The sequence below is a fragment of the Suillus subalutaceus genome, assembly GCF_016647625.1.
Source record: "Suillus subalutaceus strain FC151 chromosome Unknown DFJ58scaffold_46, whole genome shotgun sequence".
Classification (NCBI taxonomy): Eukaryota; Fungi; Basidiomycota; class Agaricomycetes; order Boletales; family Suillaceae; genus Suillus; species Suillus subalutaceus.
The window spans coordinates 252,954-267,090 of NW_024540295.1; the positions used below are offsets into that span (position 1 = coordinate 252,954).

The 14,137-nt window shown below is 49.0% G+C and overlaps 2 protein-coding genes across 2 annotated transcripts; both read left to right on the forward strand.

Moving 5' to 3' along the window:
* The first annotated feature begins 879 nt into the window (after positions 1–879).
* On the forward strand, positions 880–2,547 carry DFJ58DRAFT_785655 (uncharacterized protein). The gene is made up of 15 exons (XM_041390044.1): positions 880–930; positions 987–996; positions 1,050–1,069; positions 1,119–1,151; positions 1,201–1,297; positions 1,350–1,378; positions 1,435–1,462; positions 1,513–1,545; positions 1,603–1,679; positions 1,735–1,804; positions 1,860–1,940; positions 1,997–2,107; positions 2,163–2,203; positions 2,257–2,282; positions 2,338–2,547. Exons 1-15 carry the CDS (start codon positions 889–891, stop codon positions 2,510–2,512), a joined length of 873 nt encoding a protein of 290 aa, XP_041244441.1. The 5' UTR covers positions 880–888; the 3' UTR covers positions 2,513–2,547.
* A 10,124-nt stretch (positions 2,548–12,671) lies between these two features.
* DFJ58DRAFT_785673 (uncharacterized protein) lies at positions 12,672–14,032 on the forward strand (the record flags this gene model as incomplete). The annotated part of the gene is made up of 12 exons (XM_041390045.1): positions 12,672–12,759; positions 12,827–12,855; positions 12,901–12,933; positions 12,983–13,079; positions 13,131–13,159; positions 13,214–13,241; positions 13,292–13,324; positions 13,388–13,464; positions 13,520–13,589; positions 13,645–13,725; positions 13,782–13,892; positions 13,948–14,032. The coding sequence occupies 12 exons, from the start codon at positions 12,675–12,677 to the stop codon at positions 14,016–14,018; spliced, it is 744 nt and encodes a 247-aa protein (XP_041244442.1). The 3' UTR covers positions 14,019–14,032.
* Positions 14,033–14,137: the final 105 nt, after the last annotated feature.

A 14,137-nucleotide genomic window follows, 5' to 3' on the forward strand; every position in this document is an offset into this window, starting at 1 on the left:
GTATGCCAGACTATCACGGCGGGGTGCCCATTGGTCGCTCTGCTTTGGGTAGGTCGTGTACCCGCTGCGACATTCCCTGTTTGCGCGGTTTGTTCGCTATTCTTGAATTGGGTCACATGGCAGCACGTGCCCTTTCGGGCACCCATATGGACTACCTACAACGTGAACTATCAATGACGCTCATCATCTGTTTGTTACACAGCCTTGACCCTTCTCTGAGCTGGAAGTGTCGTAAACCAATGCCGGTGTGATATGAATGTTCTGATCTGGTGGTAGTGAGTGGCATCGGCTTGTTAAGCGCACAATGACCAACTGCTCTCTTTCAACCCTCCTAATTGGTACGTGAAGATATATAGCATTCGGCCCTCTGCTGAAGTTGAACAACATAGTGGCCTCTGCAGCAATTAAGCTCACTATATGACAAGTAACTGAGCTGCCAGTTTTCTGCTGTGCCATGACCCCGAATGTGTGAGATCATGATGATGGCTATGTAAGTTGAAACGCGCCGAGAGCATGATGCCCAGATCAGCTGCTAACAGCCCACAGCCTGCTCTGCATAGTATATGGGCGTCTGGAATGTAGTAACTACCAAAGAGTAGAGCATACTGTCACTGCTGAGAGATTTCAACATTTCGACCCGCACACATTGCCCAATGCTCTTCTGCGATCAAATGCTGAATTTCAAATTCACTCTTATGGGCAAGCTCAGTGCCTGTAGTACTCCCCTGCGTGGAGAGATCTAGTGCCACCATCAGTTTTACGATACGGATATCGACGGGACCTGATTTTGACTGAATCACCTGTGCAGTTTATTTTAATCTCGGACATCGGATTCAAATTTAGGCGTATAAGAGCGAGTTCTGGAGCCTTATCTAGACTAATCTCGCAATGGTTGCGCCCATAGTCAATACAGGAATTCAGACGGCAAAGGTAAGAGTTCCCAAATATATTTTCCAGATGAGGTTTATTGATTGCAACGACTCTAGTATTGCAATGGTACGTGAACCTCATCCAGGGGTTTCCACTATGTTCATCTTGAATATGCGTAGTGGCTGGTCTAGGAGTTTTGGTACGTAGGTCTACTAACCATGGACAATATCCCCTCTTACGCTTCGTAGATTTTCGACTATTTCTTAACGTTCGGAGCTGAGGTGAGCATTTCTTCATAAAGTTCGAACATCTCTTGACAAATGTTGCAAGGTTCGATGGACATGGAACAGGCGCTGGGACGCTAGTCGTGTTCTTTTTGTGATTTCACGCTACATGGCCTTTGTGGCAGCTGGCATGACTGCCTATGGTGAGCAGCTCCCCGTAATATCTCCTGGTATGTGACATTGATGAGTAACTAGCTGCCATCGCTACACGAGCGAACGAAAATGTTAGTGTGTTTTGCTTACTGTGGTTTTTGTATGAACTGAAGGACATCGAATATAGTGCGCGCCCTTCAGCCAGGCTTCAAATGGTGATCGATATCCCGAACAGTCAGCGTCTTGTCACTGATTTTTACTGCAGCAATTCACATCATCAGTATTGTATCGGCTGAAGGTTCGCTCCATGACTCTATTGTCTTCTGGCCTTGAAATCTATCATTTTCTTATATAGGCCTTTTGATTATTCGTACATATGCGTTCTGGAAACAGAGCAAAAAGCTCTTGGCAGTGTTACTGGTCATGGCAGCAGTACGTTTCTCTAGTTGCATGCTCGGACTGATGGTCCATTAATACCGCAATGCAGATTTGCATAGCGTGCGGTGTTAGTATTACACAAGTTGTTAATAATCTAGCGGCGCCTGCAAACCCTTCAGGTGGGTCTCCCTTATTCCTCACTCTTTGTTGAAGACGACAACTTTACTTTTCAAGATCCCCCCACCAGCAACTGCACTTTTGAAGCGGGTCGCAGCAGTGCCATTCAATACGGCTTTCTCGTGGCCTTCGAACTGTGTAAGGATATCTCGTTTCCATCCCACCTTGGCACGATTTTTCAATCCCATCCACAGTGATAATGTCTTTAACGGTGTTTAAGAGATACCAAGACTACAGAGATTCTAACAGTCGTCTAGTGAGAGTCGTTTTCCAGGGCGGAGTGAAGTATATGACTGCCATAATTTGTGCGGTGATCTTTTGTTCGATTTAACATGTTCTGCGCTGAAGCCCTTCTTGCAGTTGTTTCTGTGCTCAATATATTGATTATGTCTGTGGTGCCGGTAGGTTGCATAGTGTATCTGCTCATTTGACAAATTTTGTTAATTTTGGGAAGGCATCATACGACGAAATGATGGACGTGTGGGTGGCAATTCGTTTAGGATGGTCTAATGAAATAACTGATGCATCATGACAGGCCACAACTTGTCCTCCACAGCATGTTGGCATCCCGTGTGCTTTTTAATCTGCGCGAAAGTGACCAGAGAATGGACGGGACAACATTGCAGATGTCGGCATTTCGTCCAGGATGGAACAATCAAAGGAATACCTCACTTGATTGCAGTCACAATATCCCACATCAGAATGTATAAGTAGCCTAGCATAAAAATCTCGCCTTTCAAAGGCCGCCAAACTAGAGGAGACTGTCATGACATGATGAAGCACGATCATCTGCTGCTGCATCTGGTTTCCCTGCTCTGCATCTTCTTTATCCTCTTCTAAGTTCCTCTTCACCTCTTCCAGCGAAATCATTTTTGGGTCCGCCTCTGTCCAGTACTTCTGACGGGACGGAAACCGTTCTCGCAGGAGACGCTCAAGATCTGACAACGGCACACAGCTAGCAGTAAAACCTCGAGTCTATCTTTGGTCCTGAGGACCATAAATTAAATCGAAAGCATGTAGGGAAATCACAACTACAACAGACGAACGATAAATGACAACTCCTGTCACTGATATTACCCGAACTTTCATGGCAGAAGCAAGTAGAAAAACGCCTGCGAGATCCGCTAGCGAGGAAGGCAAGAAAAACTTGAAGAACGCCGAAACTGGTACTAGTAAGAGGGGATCAATTGAAGGCCCAGGGTCACGAAAAAAGTACAAGAGAAGATGCTGGCACCGTGGATGTCGAGCCACTCGAAACTCAACTACACTTCGATTATTAAGTGCTATGGGTGAGAGTCGTTCGAGAATCGAGTTGAATAGTGATGAGAACATGTGACATTCAGACTTATGGTCGATTCACGGTCGATTCAGGTTGAAGAACAGACTCGAAAATCGGAATCGGAATCGAGGCGTCAGCGGCTCCAGAGCCGCTTCAACGACTCTCGATTCCACCCGATTCTGTCATTCAAAAATTGACAACAAAATCAACAACAGAATCAACGACATAATCAGTGTGACAATCGACATGTTTGATTCCCTCTAATATAAGGCAACATCAATTATTGCTGCTTACACATGAGAATCGTACCGACCTTGAGATGTTTCTGCCCTTCGGTTATAACTGCAAGGCAAGACCGCAGGCCGTTCAGACACCACTGCATTTCGAGCCAGGAAAGGAGGTGACGATTCAAGAAGGTGTGGAATTGACGGTCGAACGTGTCATCCCATGAATTCGGAGCGCGCGAAATATGCATGGCCCAGTTTTGACAGGCATACTTCAACGCGACTGAAGCTGATCGACTCCGTTCCCGAGCTTCATTTGCAAAATCCATGAAGGCAATCATAGCGTGGACGACCTCCCTATCCGGTGGAGAAAGATCGTCTCGTGATGGTGATGTAGAAATGTAATGAGACTGGGGCATCAACGCTAGGAATATCGGAAGCATCAAGAAATCCGGCAAGCTCTTGAGCTGCTGGATAACTTTGAAGGCTGGCAGTGAAGCCAATTCTGGTGCAATGATATGGTTGCCGATTGTTTCCCACCGTCATCGAGAATTCTTCCATTGTGACCCAAAAAGAAGCTGCAGGAGTGGACTGCCATGCTTGGCCGTGCGGCGTCTGGAGCCAGGCTCGCCCGACCGGGGTCTGGAGCCAGTCTCGCCCGCCCTGAGTCTGGAGCCAGTCTTGCCCTCCCTGAGTTTGGAGCCAGTCCTGCACTCCCTCAGTCCGGAGCCAGTCTTGCCCTCCCTCAGTCTGCAGCCAGTCTTTCCCGCACGTGGTCTGCAGCCAATGTCTCCCTCTTTGTGTCTGCAACCAGGCGTGTACGCCCGGGATCTGGAGCCAGTCTTGCCCTCCCTGGGTCTGGAGCCAGTCTTGCCCTCCCTGAGTCTGGAGCCAGATCTGCCCTCCCTGAGTCTGAAGCCAGCGTATCCCTCCCTGGGTCTGAACCCAATCTTTCCCACACGCGGCCTGCAGCCACTCTCGCCCAGCCGGGGTGTGGAGCCAGTCTTGCCCTCCCTGGGTCTGAAGCCAGTCTTGCCCTTCCTGGATCTGAAGCCAGTCTTGCCCCCCTTCGGTCTGCAGCCAAGCTTGTCCTCCCCGGGTCTGCAGCCAGTTGCGCCCTCCCTGGGTCTGGAGCCAGTCTTTCCCGTACGTGTCCTGCAGCCAGACTCGCCCCCCGCGCGGTCTGCAACCAGTCTTGCCCCCGCGCGGTCTGCAGCCAGGGTCGCGCGTTATGGGTGTGCACAAAGGTTTCCTGGCCTGGGATCTGTACCCACGCTTGCTCGCCTTGGGTCTGCAGCCACTCTCGCCCACGACCGGTCTGCAGCCATTCCTCTCCTGGGGTCTCCAGGATCCAGGCTTCCCCTCCTTGTGTCTGAAGCCAGGCACGCCCGTCCAAAGTCCCTAGCCAGGATTGCAACTCTGAAGTGCGATCTCCCCGAAGCCATAGCATACAGATGAGAACTGACAGTGGCTCCAGTGGCCGAACGAGGAAGGCTAATGAGTCTTTTAAACTCTGGTGGTCAGGTCGCATGGCCTGGCTCTGCTTCTTCAGTTCTGAGAGCGCATCTAAGAGGGTCGTGCTTGCTGGGGATCTCGTTTTTTATCAAGCGGAGAGAGGAATTAGCGAGCAGGGTATGTGGTGATGATATATCGTGTTCGCGTACTTGAAGGAGGCTGCAGTTTGAGGGGTTGGAGATATAGTCACGAACGGACGAATGATGTATTTTTATGGGACTGGTGTCAGTAGGAATGTCCATGACAGATCGTAGCTGTGCTAGTGTTGTCTCGGTATCCCAGCCCTGACCAGAGCCAAGAAGTTTCGAGACTTGTGGCAGCGGCAGAGGGTCTGCAAGTGCAGCGACAATGGACAAGTGCAGGTACGCCCGCCCGGGGTCGGTACATGTGGAGAGGATACGGTCGTATAGATCGTACAACTCCGTTCCTGGTAGCAGCTCGCTCTTCAGCTCGAGCATCAGCTGTAATCGATCGTGGGGATCCTTGTGTCCACCATCGATAATAAACTTCATCATTGTAGATGCCACGATGAAACGTCTGCCGGCTCGGGTCACCAGCTTCGTAAGGTCATCCCTCGATGGCTGAGGGAAATCGGGATAGCGCCTTTTCAGCTCTCCGAAGGAATGTCGCAAGAAAGTACAGATGTCATTGTCAACACTATCTAACATGATGCCACCCTGCCCAGAAATTTTCAGGGGTATCTCGCAGACCAACGAGTGCACCTCGTTTTTCTGAAAGGCTTGAGAGATGTGGAATTCCGTGCGACTCGTGAGCAGAATGTGGGTCACGGGCAGACCAGGTGCATGAAGAGCCCGTGCAAGGGAAAGGATAAGATCGGTAAGCTCGTGTTCGGACGTGCATTCATCAAGGGCATCAATAACAAATGTCAAAGGCGGACACCCGCGCAATCTGACTTGGAGTTTCCGGAGAGGTTGGAGAAAAAATGCATCCATTTGCTTGCAGAGAGGCGTGTCAGGGTCTAGTAGAGCGGGATTGCCGCGAATAGCTCTATTCACGTCATTCTGGATGCTGGGAAAATTGATGGCAAGCTGGTAGACAAGCGTCGCAAAAAAATACCCAGTGGTACGACGTTCCGTTTTGTCGCGCGAGAAAAAGAATGTTCCTCCAAGCCGCTTTTCGACAGATGTCTCCTCTGTCACTTTTAGACTTTCCATCCTCTCAGCTACAGTGAACGCAACGGCAGACTTTCCGACGCCTGCTGTGCCATGCAGCCAGATAAGTTGATTCTTCTCTTGGTCCTCCAGGAATCCGTGGATGTATTCGAGGAGATCTACCCGAGTCCCTTCTAAGCATTTCGGGTGGGGGTGACGTTTAGGGGAGTTATATTGAGCATCCTTCACAACGACCTGGGATAGCCTCGTCCAAGTGTCTTCAACTGTCAAGGTGGTCAGAGAGTATGGGAGAGATAAAATATGGATATACTGACATTGACCCCCACTCATTCACGAAGATTGTAGATATGCGTGATTCGGAATGGACTACTGAAAGTTCTAGCTGGTGCCGTTAATTAGAAATGATCCAGTGGGGATGGTTATCTTGAGAGACGACGTACGAAAATGTGAATCAAAGCTTGGATCTGTCGGAGCCTATGTTTAAGTTGTGACAAGACTTAAGTCGCAACGATGAGTGTACGAATGTGTTAATCTGTTCTGCTGAGGAATACTTGCTGGAACCTAGTGCACGCGTGGATAGTGGCGGAATGTAATTATGTACAAAACGAAATATCTAAGCCTATGAAAATTATCGACGTGTTGAAGCCAAATTTAGGACATTTACATTATTACATATGAATTATCACTCGATTTGATCCCAAAACACATCTAATACAGACAAACGAGATTATCTACAGGTATCGCTGCTCGCTGCACCTCGCCCGCCATCCTGCTCGCCATCCCGCCTCTGCCACCTTGGACTTTCCATTCACCATGGTCGTTTTCTTGAGCTTGTAAGACAGACTTCGTTCATACACTGTTTCATCACGTGACTTGAGGACAGAATACATGGGCAAGGATTAGGATCAAGGCCTCGTATGTAAGAAGAGTATTTACGGGAGTTAACCGTCCTTTCGTCGACGTTTCAGATCATCGCGCGCGGGTGCCGAAGCTTCCTTATCGAGTATTGGGAATCGGGACCAGCTGACAATCATATCAACTTTCGGATCTTTGGCTGGGTGAATTGATAAAATCCTTACCTTTGCAATTTCTGCCCTTCGGTTATAAACAGCAAGGCAAGACCGGAGGCCGTTCAGACACCACTGCATTTCGAGCCAGGAAAGGAGGTGACGATTCAAGAAGGTGTGGAATTGACGGTCGAGCGTGTCATCCCATGGATTCGGAGCGCGCGAAATATGCACGACCCAGTTTTGACAGGCATACTTGAGAGCGACTGAAGCTAATCGACTTCGTTCCTGAGTTTCGTTTGCAAAATTTACGAGGGCATTCATAGCGTGGACGACGTCCCTATCCGGTGGAGAAAGAGCGTCTGGTGATGGTGATGGTGATGCAGAAATGGAATGAGACTGGGGCCTCAACGCTAGGAACATCGGAAGCATCAAGAAATCCGGCAAGCTCTGGAGCTGCTGGATAACTTCGAAGGCTGGCAGTGAAGCCAATTCTGGTGCAATGGTATGGTTGCTGATTGTTTCCACCGTCATCGAGAATTCTTCCATTGTGACCCAAAAAGAAGCTGCAGGAGTGGACTGCCATGCTTGGCCGTGCGGCGTCTGGAGCCAGGCTCGCCCGGCCGGGGTCTGGAGCCAGTCTCGCCCGCCCTGGGTCTGGAGCCAGTTTCGCCCTCCCTGGGTCTGGAGCCAGTCTTTCCCGCACGTGCTCTGCAGCCAATGTCTCCCACTCTCAGGCTGTATCTGCAACCAGGCGTGTACGCCAGGGATCTGGAGCCAGTCTTGCCCTCCCTGAGTTTGGAGCCAGTCCTGCCCTCCCTCAGTCCGGAGCCAGTCTTGCCCTCCCTCAGTCTGGAGCCAGTGCATCCCTCTCTGGGTCTGCAGCCAACCTTTCTCACACGCGGCCCGCAGCCACTCTCGCCCGGCTGGAGTCGGGAGCCAGTCTTGCACGCCCGGGGTCTGGAGCCAGTCTTGCCCTCCCTGTGTCTGAAGCCAGTCTTTCCCTCCCTGGGTCTGGAGCCAGGTTTGCCATCCCTGGGTCTGGAGCCAGTCTTGCCCTCCCTGGGTCTGGAGCCAGTCTTTCCCACGCGTGTCCTGCAGCCAGGCTTGCCCGCGCGTGGTCTGCAACCAATCCCTCCCACTCACGGTCCGCAGCCAGGCTCGCTCTCCACGGGTCTGCGCAGAGACTTGCTGTCCCGGGATTTGCACCCAGTCTTGCTCCTGGGTCTGCAGCCAATCTTGCCCGCTCTTAGTGTGCTGCCAGTCCTCCCCTTCTTGCGTCTGCAGCAGCCAGTCTTCCCCTCCTTGAGTCTGAAGCCAGGCACGCCCGTCTAGAGTCCCTAGCCAGGATTGCAACCCTGAAGTGCGATCTCCCCGAAGCCATAGCATACAGATGAGAACTGACAGTGGTTCCAGTGGTCGAACGAGGAAGGATAATGAGTCTTGTAATCTACGGGAGTCCTCGGGTTGCATAGCTTTGCTTTGCTTCTTCAGTTCTGAGAGTGCATCCAAGAGAGCCGTGCTTTCTGGAATATTTTGCCTCATCAAGCGAAAAGAGGAATCAGCGAGTAGGGAATGGGGTGATGGCATATCGTGTTCGTGTACTTGAGGGAGGCTGCAGTTTGAGGGGTCGGAAACATAGTCGCGAATGGACGAGTGATAGATATTCACGGGGAGAGTGCTGTCTGTAGGGATATCCATGACAGACCGTAGCTGAATCAGAGTTGTCTGCACATCCCTGCCCAAACCAGGGCCAAGAAGTGACGAGATTTGCAAGATTGGAAGAGGGTCTGCGAGGGCGGCGACCATGGACAAGTGCATGTAAGCCAGCTTGGGGTCGGCACACGTGGAGAGGATACAATCGTAAAACCTATACACCTCCGTTCCTGGTAGCAACTCGCTCGTTAGCTTAAGCATCAGCTGTAACCGGTCGCGGGGATTATCGTCTTTATCATCGATAATGAACTTCATCATCGTGGACGCCACGATGAAACGTCTGCCCGCTCGACTCGCCAGCTTCGCAAGATCATCCTTCGATGGCTGAGGGGAATCAGTATGGCGCTTTGCCAGCTCTGCGAAGGAATGCTGCAAGAAAATATAGATGTCATTGTCAACACCGGCGCCGTCGAGCGAGATGATGGTAGCTAACAGCCCTCCCAGAAGTTTTCACCGGGTATTTCGCACAACAACGGCCGCACCTCTTCGTTCTGAAAGGCTTTCCGGAATATGCGATTTCCAAGCGACTTGTGAGTAGAATGTGGGTCACGGGAATATCAGGCTCACGAAGAGCCCGTGCAAGGGAAAGAATGAGATCGGTAAGCTCAGGTTCGGATGTACATTCATCAAGGGCATCAATAACAAACGTCAAAGGTGGACACCCGCGCAATCTGAGTTGAAGATTTCGGAGAGGTTGGAGAAAGAGAGCCGTCATCTGGTCGGAGAGAGGCGTGCCAGGGTCTAGTAGAGCGGGATTGTCGCGAATAGTTCTATTCACGTCATTCCGGATGCTGGGGAAATTGGTGGCAAGCTGATAGACAAGCGTCGCAAAGAAATATCCAGCTGTGCAGCGTTTAGTGTGCTCGCGCGAGAAAAAGAATGTTCCCGCTAGCCGCTTTTCGAATTCTGTCTCTTTGAACACGTTTAGACCACTCATTTTTTCAGCAACTGTAAACGCAACGGCAGACTTTCCGACGCCTGCAGTGCCATGCAGCCAAACGAGTTGATTCTCCTCTGGGTCGTCCAGGCATCCGTGGATGTATTCGAGGAGATCCACCCGGGTCCCTTCCAAACACTTCGGGTGGGGCCGACGTTCAATGGAGTTATATTGAGCACCCTTGACGGCAACTTCGGACAGCCTCCTCCAAGCTCCTCCAAGAACTGTTAAAGAGTTTGAAAGAGAATGCGAGGGATAAGAGATAGAAGTACTGACATTGATTGTCACTCATTGACGAAGGTTGTGATATGCGAGATGCAATGAGCCAACTGAAAATACTAGCTGGGTGTGATTAGAATTCATCTGGGCGATATTTATCTCGAGGGACGACGTACTACTAAGATTTGAATCAAAGTGTGGATTTGTTGAAGTCGAAGTAAGATGTGAATGATCCCTAAGCGCGATGGAGATGGGATGGAAAGCTTGCTGGATGGTGGGTGATACAGTTCGCTTCTAGGACGAGTGCTGACCGGGACCCAGCGCTCGTCCGGTTGCAGGAGGTTGCTGTGCATGCTAAATTTAGAGTAACTGTGAAGTTAACTCCTTGCATTAAGTAGAAACTTGTAAGTAAATTACAGTAGCTTCGCCTGCGTTCGAATTTACCGTCCTCAACTCCTATGTCAAATTCTTATCAGCAATATTATAATTCAAAACACTAGTGCACTTTAGCTTCAGCACTCTGGATCCTAGTACTGTACTACATACATAGTACTACTTACGCCCTTCCATTCCTAACAAAGCCAAACATTGAATCGTCATACGCACCTTAACAATGGCTGTTCTTGACTCAAGTTCGATCGACGATCCCTGGTGTCAACTCTCTCCCGCCTATACTTAGACATCAAGATATATCTTGCCAGCTAGCGCTGAACGCTGTCGTCCAGACGATGCGAATAAACATTTAAACATTTTGCAGGGCTCTCGGCCCACGCTACTGAGAACATATCCAAACCTCCATAGCTTCTTCATCAAATTCAAATAAATGTTCTCGATGAACTCTTCTCGGCTCCGCGAGTTACAACAAAATTGTCGCCCTATTCCTGCTCCCACCACAGGTGGGACCACAGACCCATACATGTCTCAAAGGACATTGACGCCCGTCGCGCCACTAGATTTCGGCACCTCCCTCATCGGCTCGTGCAATCCCGTAGCCATCATATCTCTATCAGTCGACTCCTTAGCACAGGGAAATGATATCACAATCACGAACGAGTCCACGCGTTCAACTGAGGAACTCGACTGTGAAATCTCCGTTACGGCATATGTCGCATGTGTGTTCTTATATCATCAAGGTATGAGCTGCAACATCACGATGTTCAATGTTGCGATGTCACGGTACACTACCTCGACGACAGAAGACAGGCAGAGTTATATTGTTATACTCCCACTATTCCGATTTTTGTCATGCTGTATCTTCTGATAATGTTATTGGCTACAGCTACCCGTCTGATGGAATATGAAACACAGGCGACGTGGCAAGATCAAATGTCCAAGCCAATGAGCAGAACTGACGAAAATTCTGTATGTGCGTGGCGGGTTCACCTTCCGTGAAGGACACTACATCTGCGAAGCGATTCACGAGACTTGGCTGCTCGTCGCGCTATGATGCGTACATCTCTTCCCTTGATCTTTGCTCCCATAACTGTGATCTGACCTGGTCTATCGCACGCAGGAGGCTAATCCCCGCGCTTGCAGACGCTGAGAGTGTGTATCTCAGGCCATCACAGTGGAGTGTTCATTGGTCTTGTCTGCTTTGGGTAAGTCGTCCACCCGCTGCCACGTCCGCTGTTTGCGCGATTTGTCTACTGTGTTTGAATTGGGACACATGGCAGCACGTACGCTTTCGGGCATCCACATGACTACCTACAACATGAATCATCGATGATACTCATCATATTTTGTTACACAGGCGAGCTGAGTTGCAAGTATCGTAAACCAACGCCGATGTGATATGATTTGGTGGCAGTGAGTGGCATAACTGAGCTGCCAGTTTTCTGCTGTGCCACGACCCCGATTGCCACTAAAGTGGCGAGATGATGCCCAAATCAGCTCACAGCTTGTCCTGCATAGTATATGGGTGTCTCGCATATAGTATCCGAAATTTCGACATCTGTCCACACATTGCCCAGTGCTCTTCTGTGATTAGATGCTGAATTTCAAATTCACCCTTATGGGCAGAGCTCTGCTATTCTGCCATGTAGCACGGCGGAATTAGCACTGCCAGGCAGATGGCAGAACCTCCTGGGCAGAATGTGGCAGAACTCAAGATGTACTGCAGGCTCTCTACAATGTCTAAGTCTGGATACCGTCCTCTTAATTCACTTGTCGGGGGTAGGTTCATAAAGGGGGATCCTACTACTTACTTCTGCCAAGTCCGACAGATACTATTTGTAGAATCGCAACTACTGTCGCCATCATGATCATGATGGAACATCGCTGATAACAAGCCAACTTGACGACTTTCCGGCATTGATACTGAAGTTGCCAAGCAACTCGAGACTCGTATCACATTTGTTCCACCACTCGCAAGTCGCAACAGTCTCCAGTGACCTCAGCTACGATCTTGAAGGTCCAGAAATCTATCTCGCTTGACAATATCGATGCTGAGTTCGCTCGACTAGAAGACATTTGTAATGGAGAAAGAATGACGTACGGAGAATTTGCCTTGGACTGAGATACGAACGGGACAGAAGTACTAGAAGGGAGGGCATTCGACTTTGCGAAACTGCTGTGTGTTGACAATGATGATGCCGCCGGCATCATGCAGAGATGATGAGGCTTGGACTCGCTATCTAATATTAGTGGTCTCACATCAATGTAGCACACGTTTTATGATGCGGATATCATGGGAAGGTTTTCCTGATGATCGAAACGGGATTTGGTTTTGACTGAATCAACCTGTGCAGTTTATTTTAATCTTGCACAGTGTCGAATTCAAATTCAAATCATGTGAGCGTAGTATAAGAACGAGCTCTGGCCCAGAAGCCTTATCTAGCGTGCAATGGTTGCGCCTATAGTCAATACGGGAATTCAGACAGCAAAGGTAGAAATTTCTGAACATATTTTCCAGATGAGGTTTATTGACTGTAACCACTCTAGTATTGCAATGGTACGTGGATTTCATACAGGGGTTTACACTATTTTCATCTTGAGCATGTGCAGTGGCTGGTCTAGGAGTTTTGGTAGGTCTACAAACCATAGACAATATCCTCTCTTATGTTTCGTAGATTTTCGACTATTTCTTAACGCTCGGAGCTGAGGTGAGCATTTCTTCATAAAGTTCGAACATTTCTTGACAAATGTTGCAAGGTTCAATGGACATGGAACAGGCGCTGGAATGCCAGTCGTGTTCTTTTCGTGATTTCACGCTACATGACCTTTGTAGCAGCTGGCATGACTTCATATGGTGAGCAGCTACTGTACTATCTCCTGGTACGTGACATTAACGAGTGACTAGGTGCCATTGCTACACGAGCGAACGAAAACGTTAGTGTGTTTTGCTTATGTGGTTGTTATATGAACTGAGAACATCGAATACAGTGCTTACACTTCAGCCAGGCTTCAAATGGTGATTGATATTCCGAACAGTCAGCGTCTTGTCACTGATTTTTACTGCAGCAATTCACATCATCAGTATTGTAGCTGCTGAAGGTTCGCTTCATGTCTGTGATGTCTTCTGCCAGTGGGCCTGAAATCTATCATTTTCTTATATAGGTCTTTTGATTATTCGTACATATGCGTTCTGGAGACAGAACAAAAAGCTCTTGGCAGTGTTACTGGTCCTGGCAGCAGTACGTTTTTCTGGTTGCATGCTCAGACTAATCGTCTATTAATATTGCAATGTAGATTTGCCTAGCATGCGCTGTTAGTATTACACAAGTTGTTGATGATCTGGCGGCGCCTGCAAACCCTTCAGGTGGGTCTCCCTTATTTTTCTTTCTTTGTTGTAGATGACAACTTTGCTTTTTAAGATCCCCCCACAAGCAACTGCACTTTTGAATCGAGTCGCAGCAGTGCCATTCAATACGGCTTCCTTGTAGCCTATGAACTGTGTAAGGATATCTCGTTTTCGTCCCGCCTTAGCACGAGTCCTCATTCCCATCTACAGTACTGATGTCTTTGACGGTGTTCAAGAAATATCAAGACTACAGATATCACAATAGTCATTTAGTGAGAACCATCTTCCAGGGCGCAGTGCGATATATGACTGCCATAATTTGTGCGGTGACCTTTTGTTCAATTTAACATGCCCCATGCTGAAGCCCTTCTTTCAGTTGTTTCTGTGGCCAATATATTGATTATAGCTGTGGTGCCGGTAGGTTGCATGGTGTATCTGCTCATTTAACAAATTTTACTAATATCAATGTGGGGAAGGTGTCGTATGACGAGATGATGGACGTGTGCGTGGCAATTCGTTTAGGATGGTCTAATGAAAAAACTAATGCATCATGACAGGCCACAACT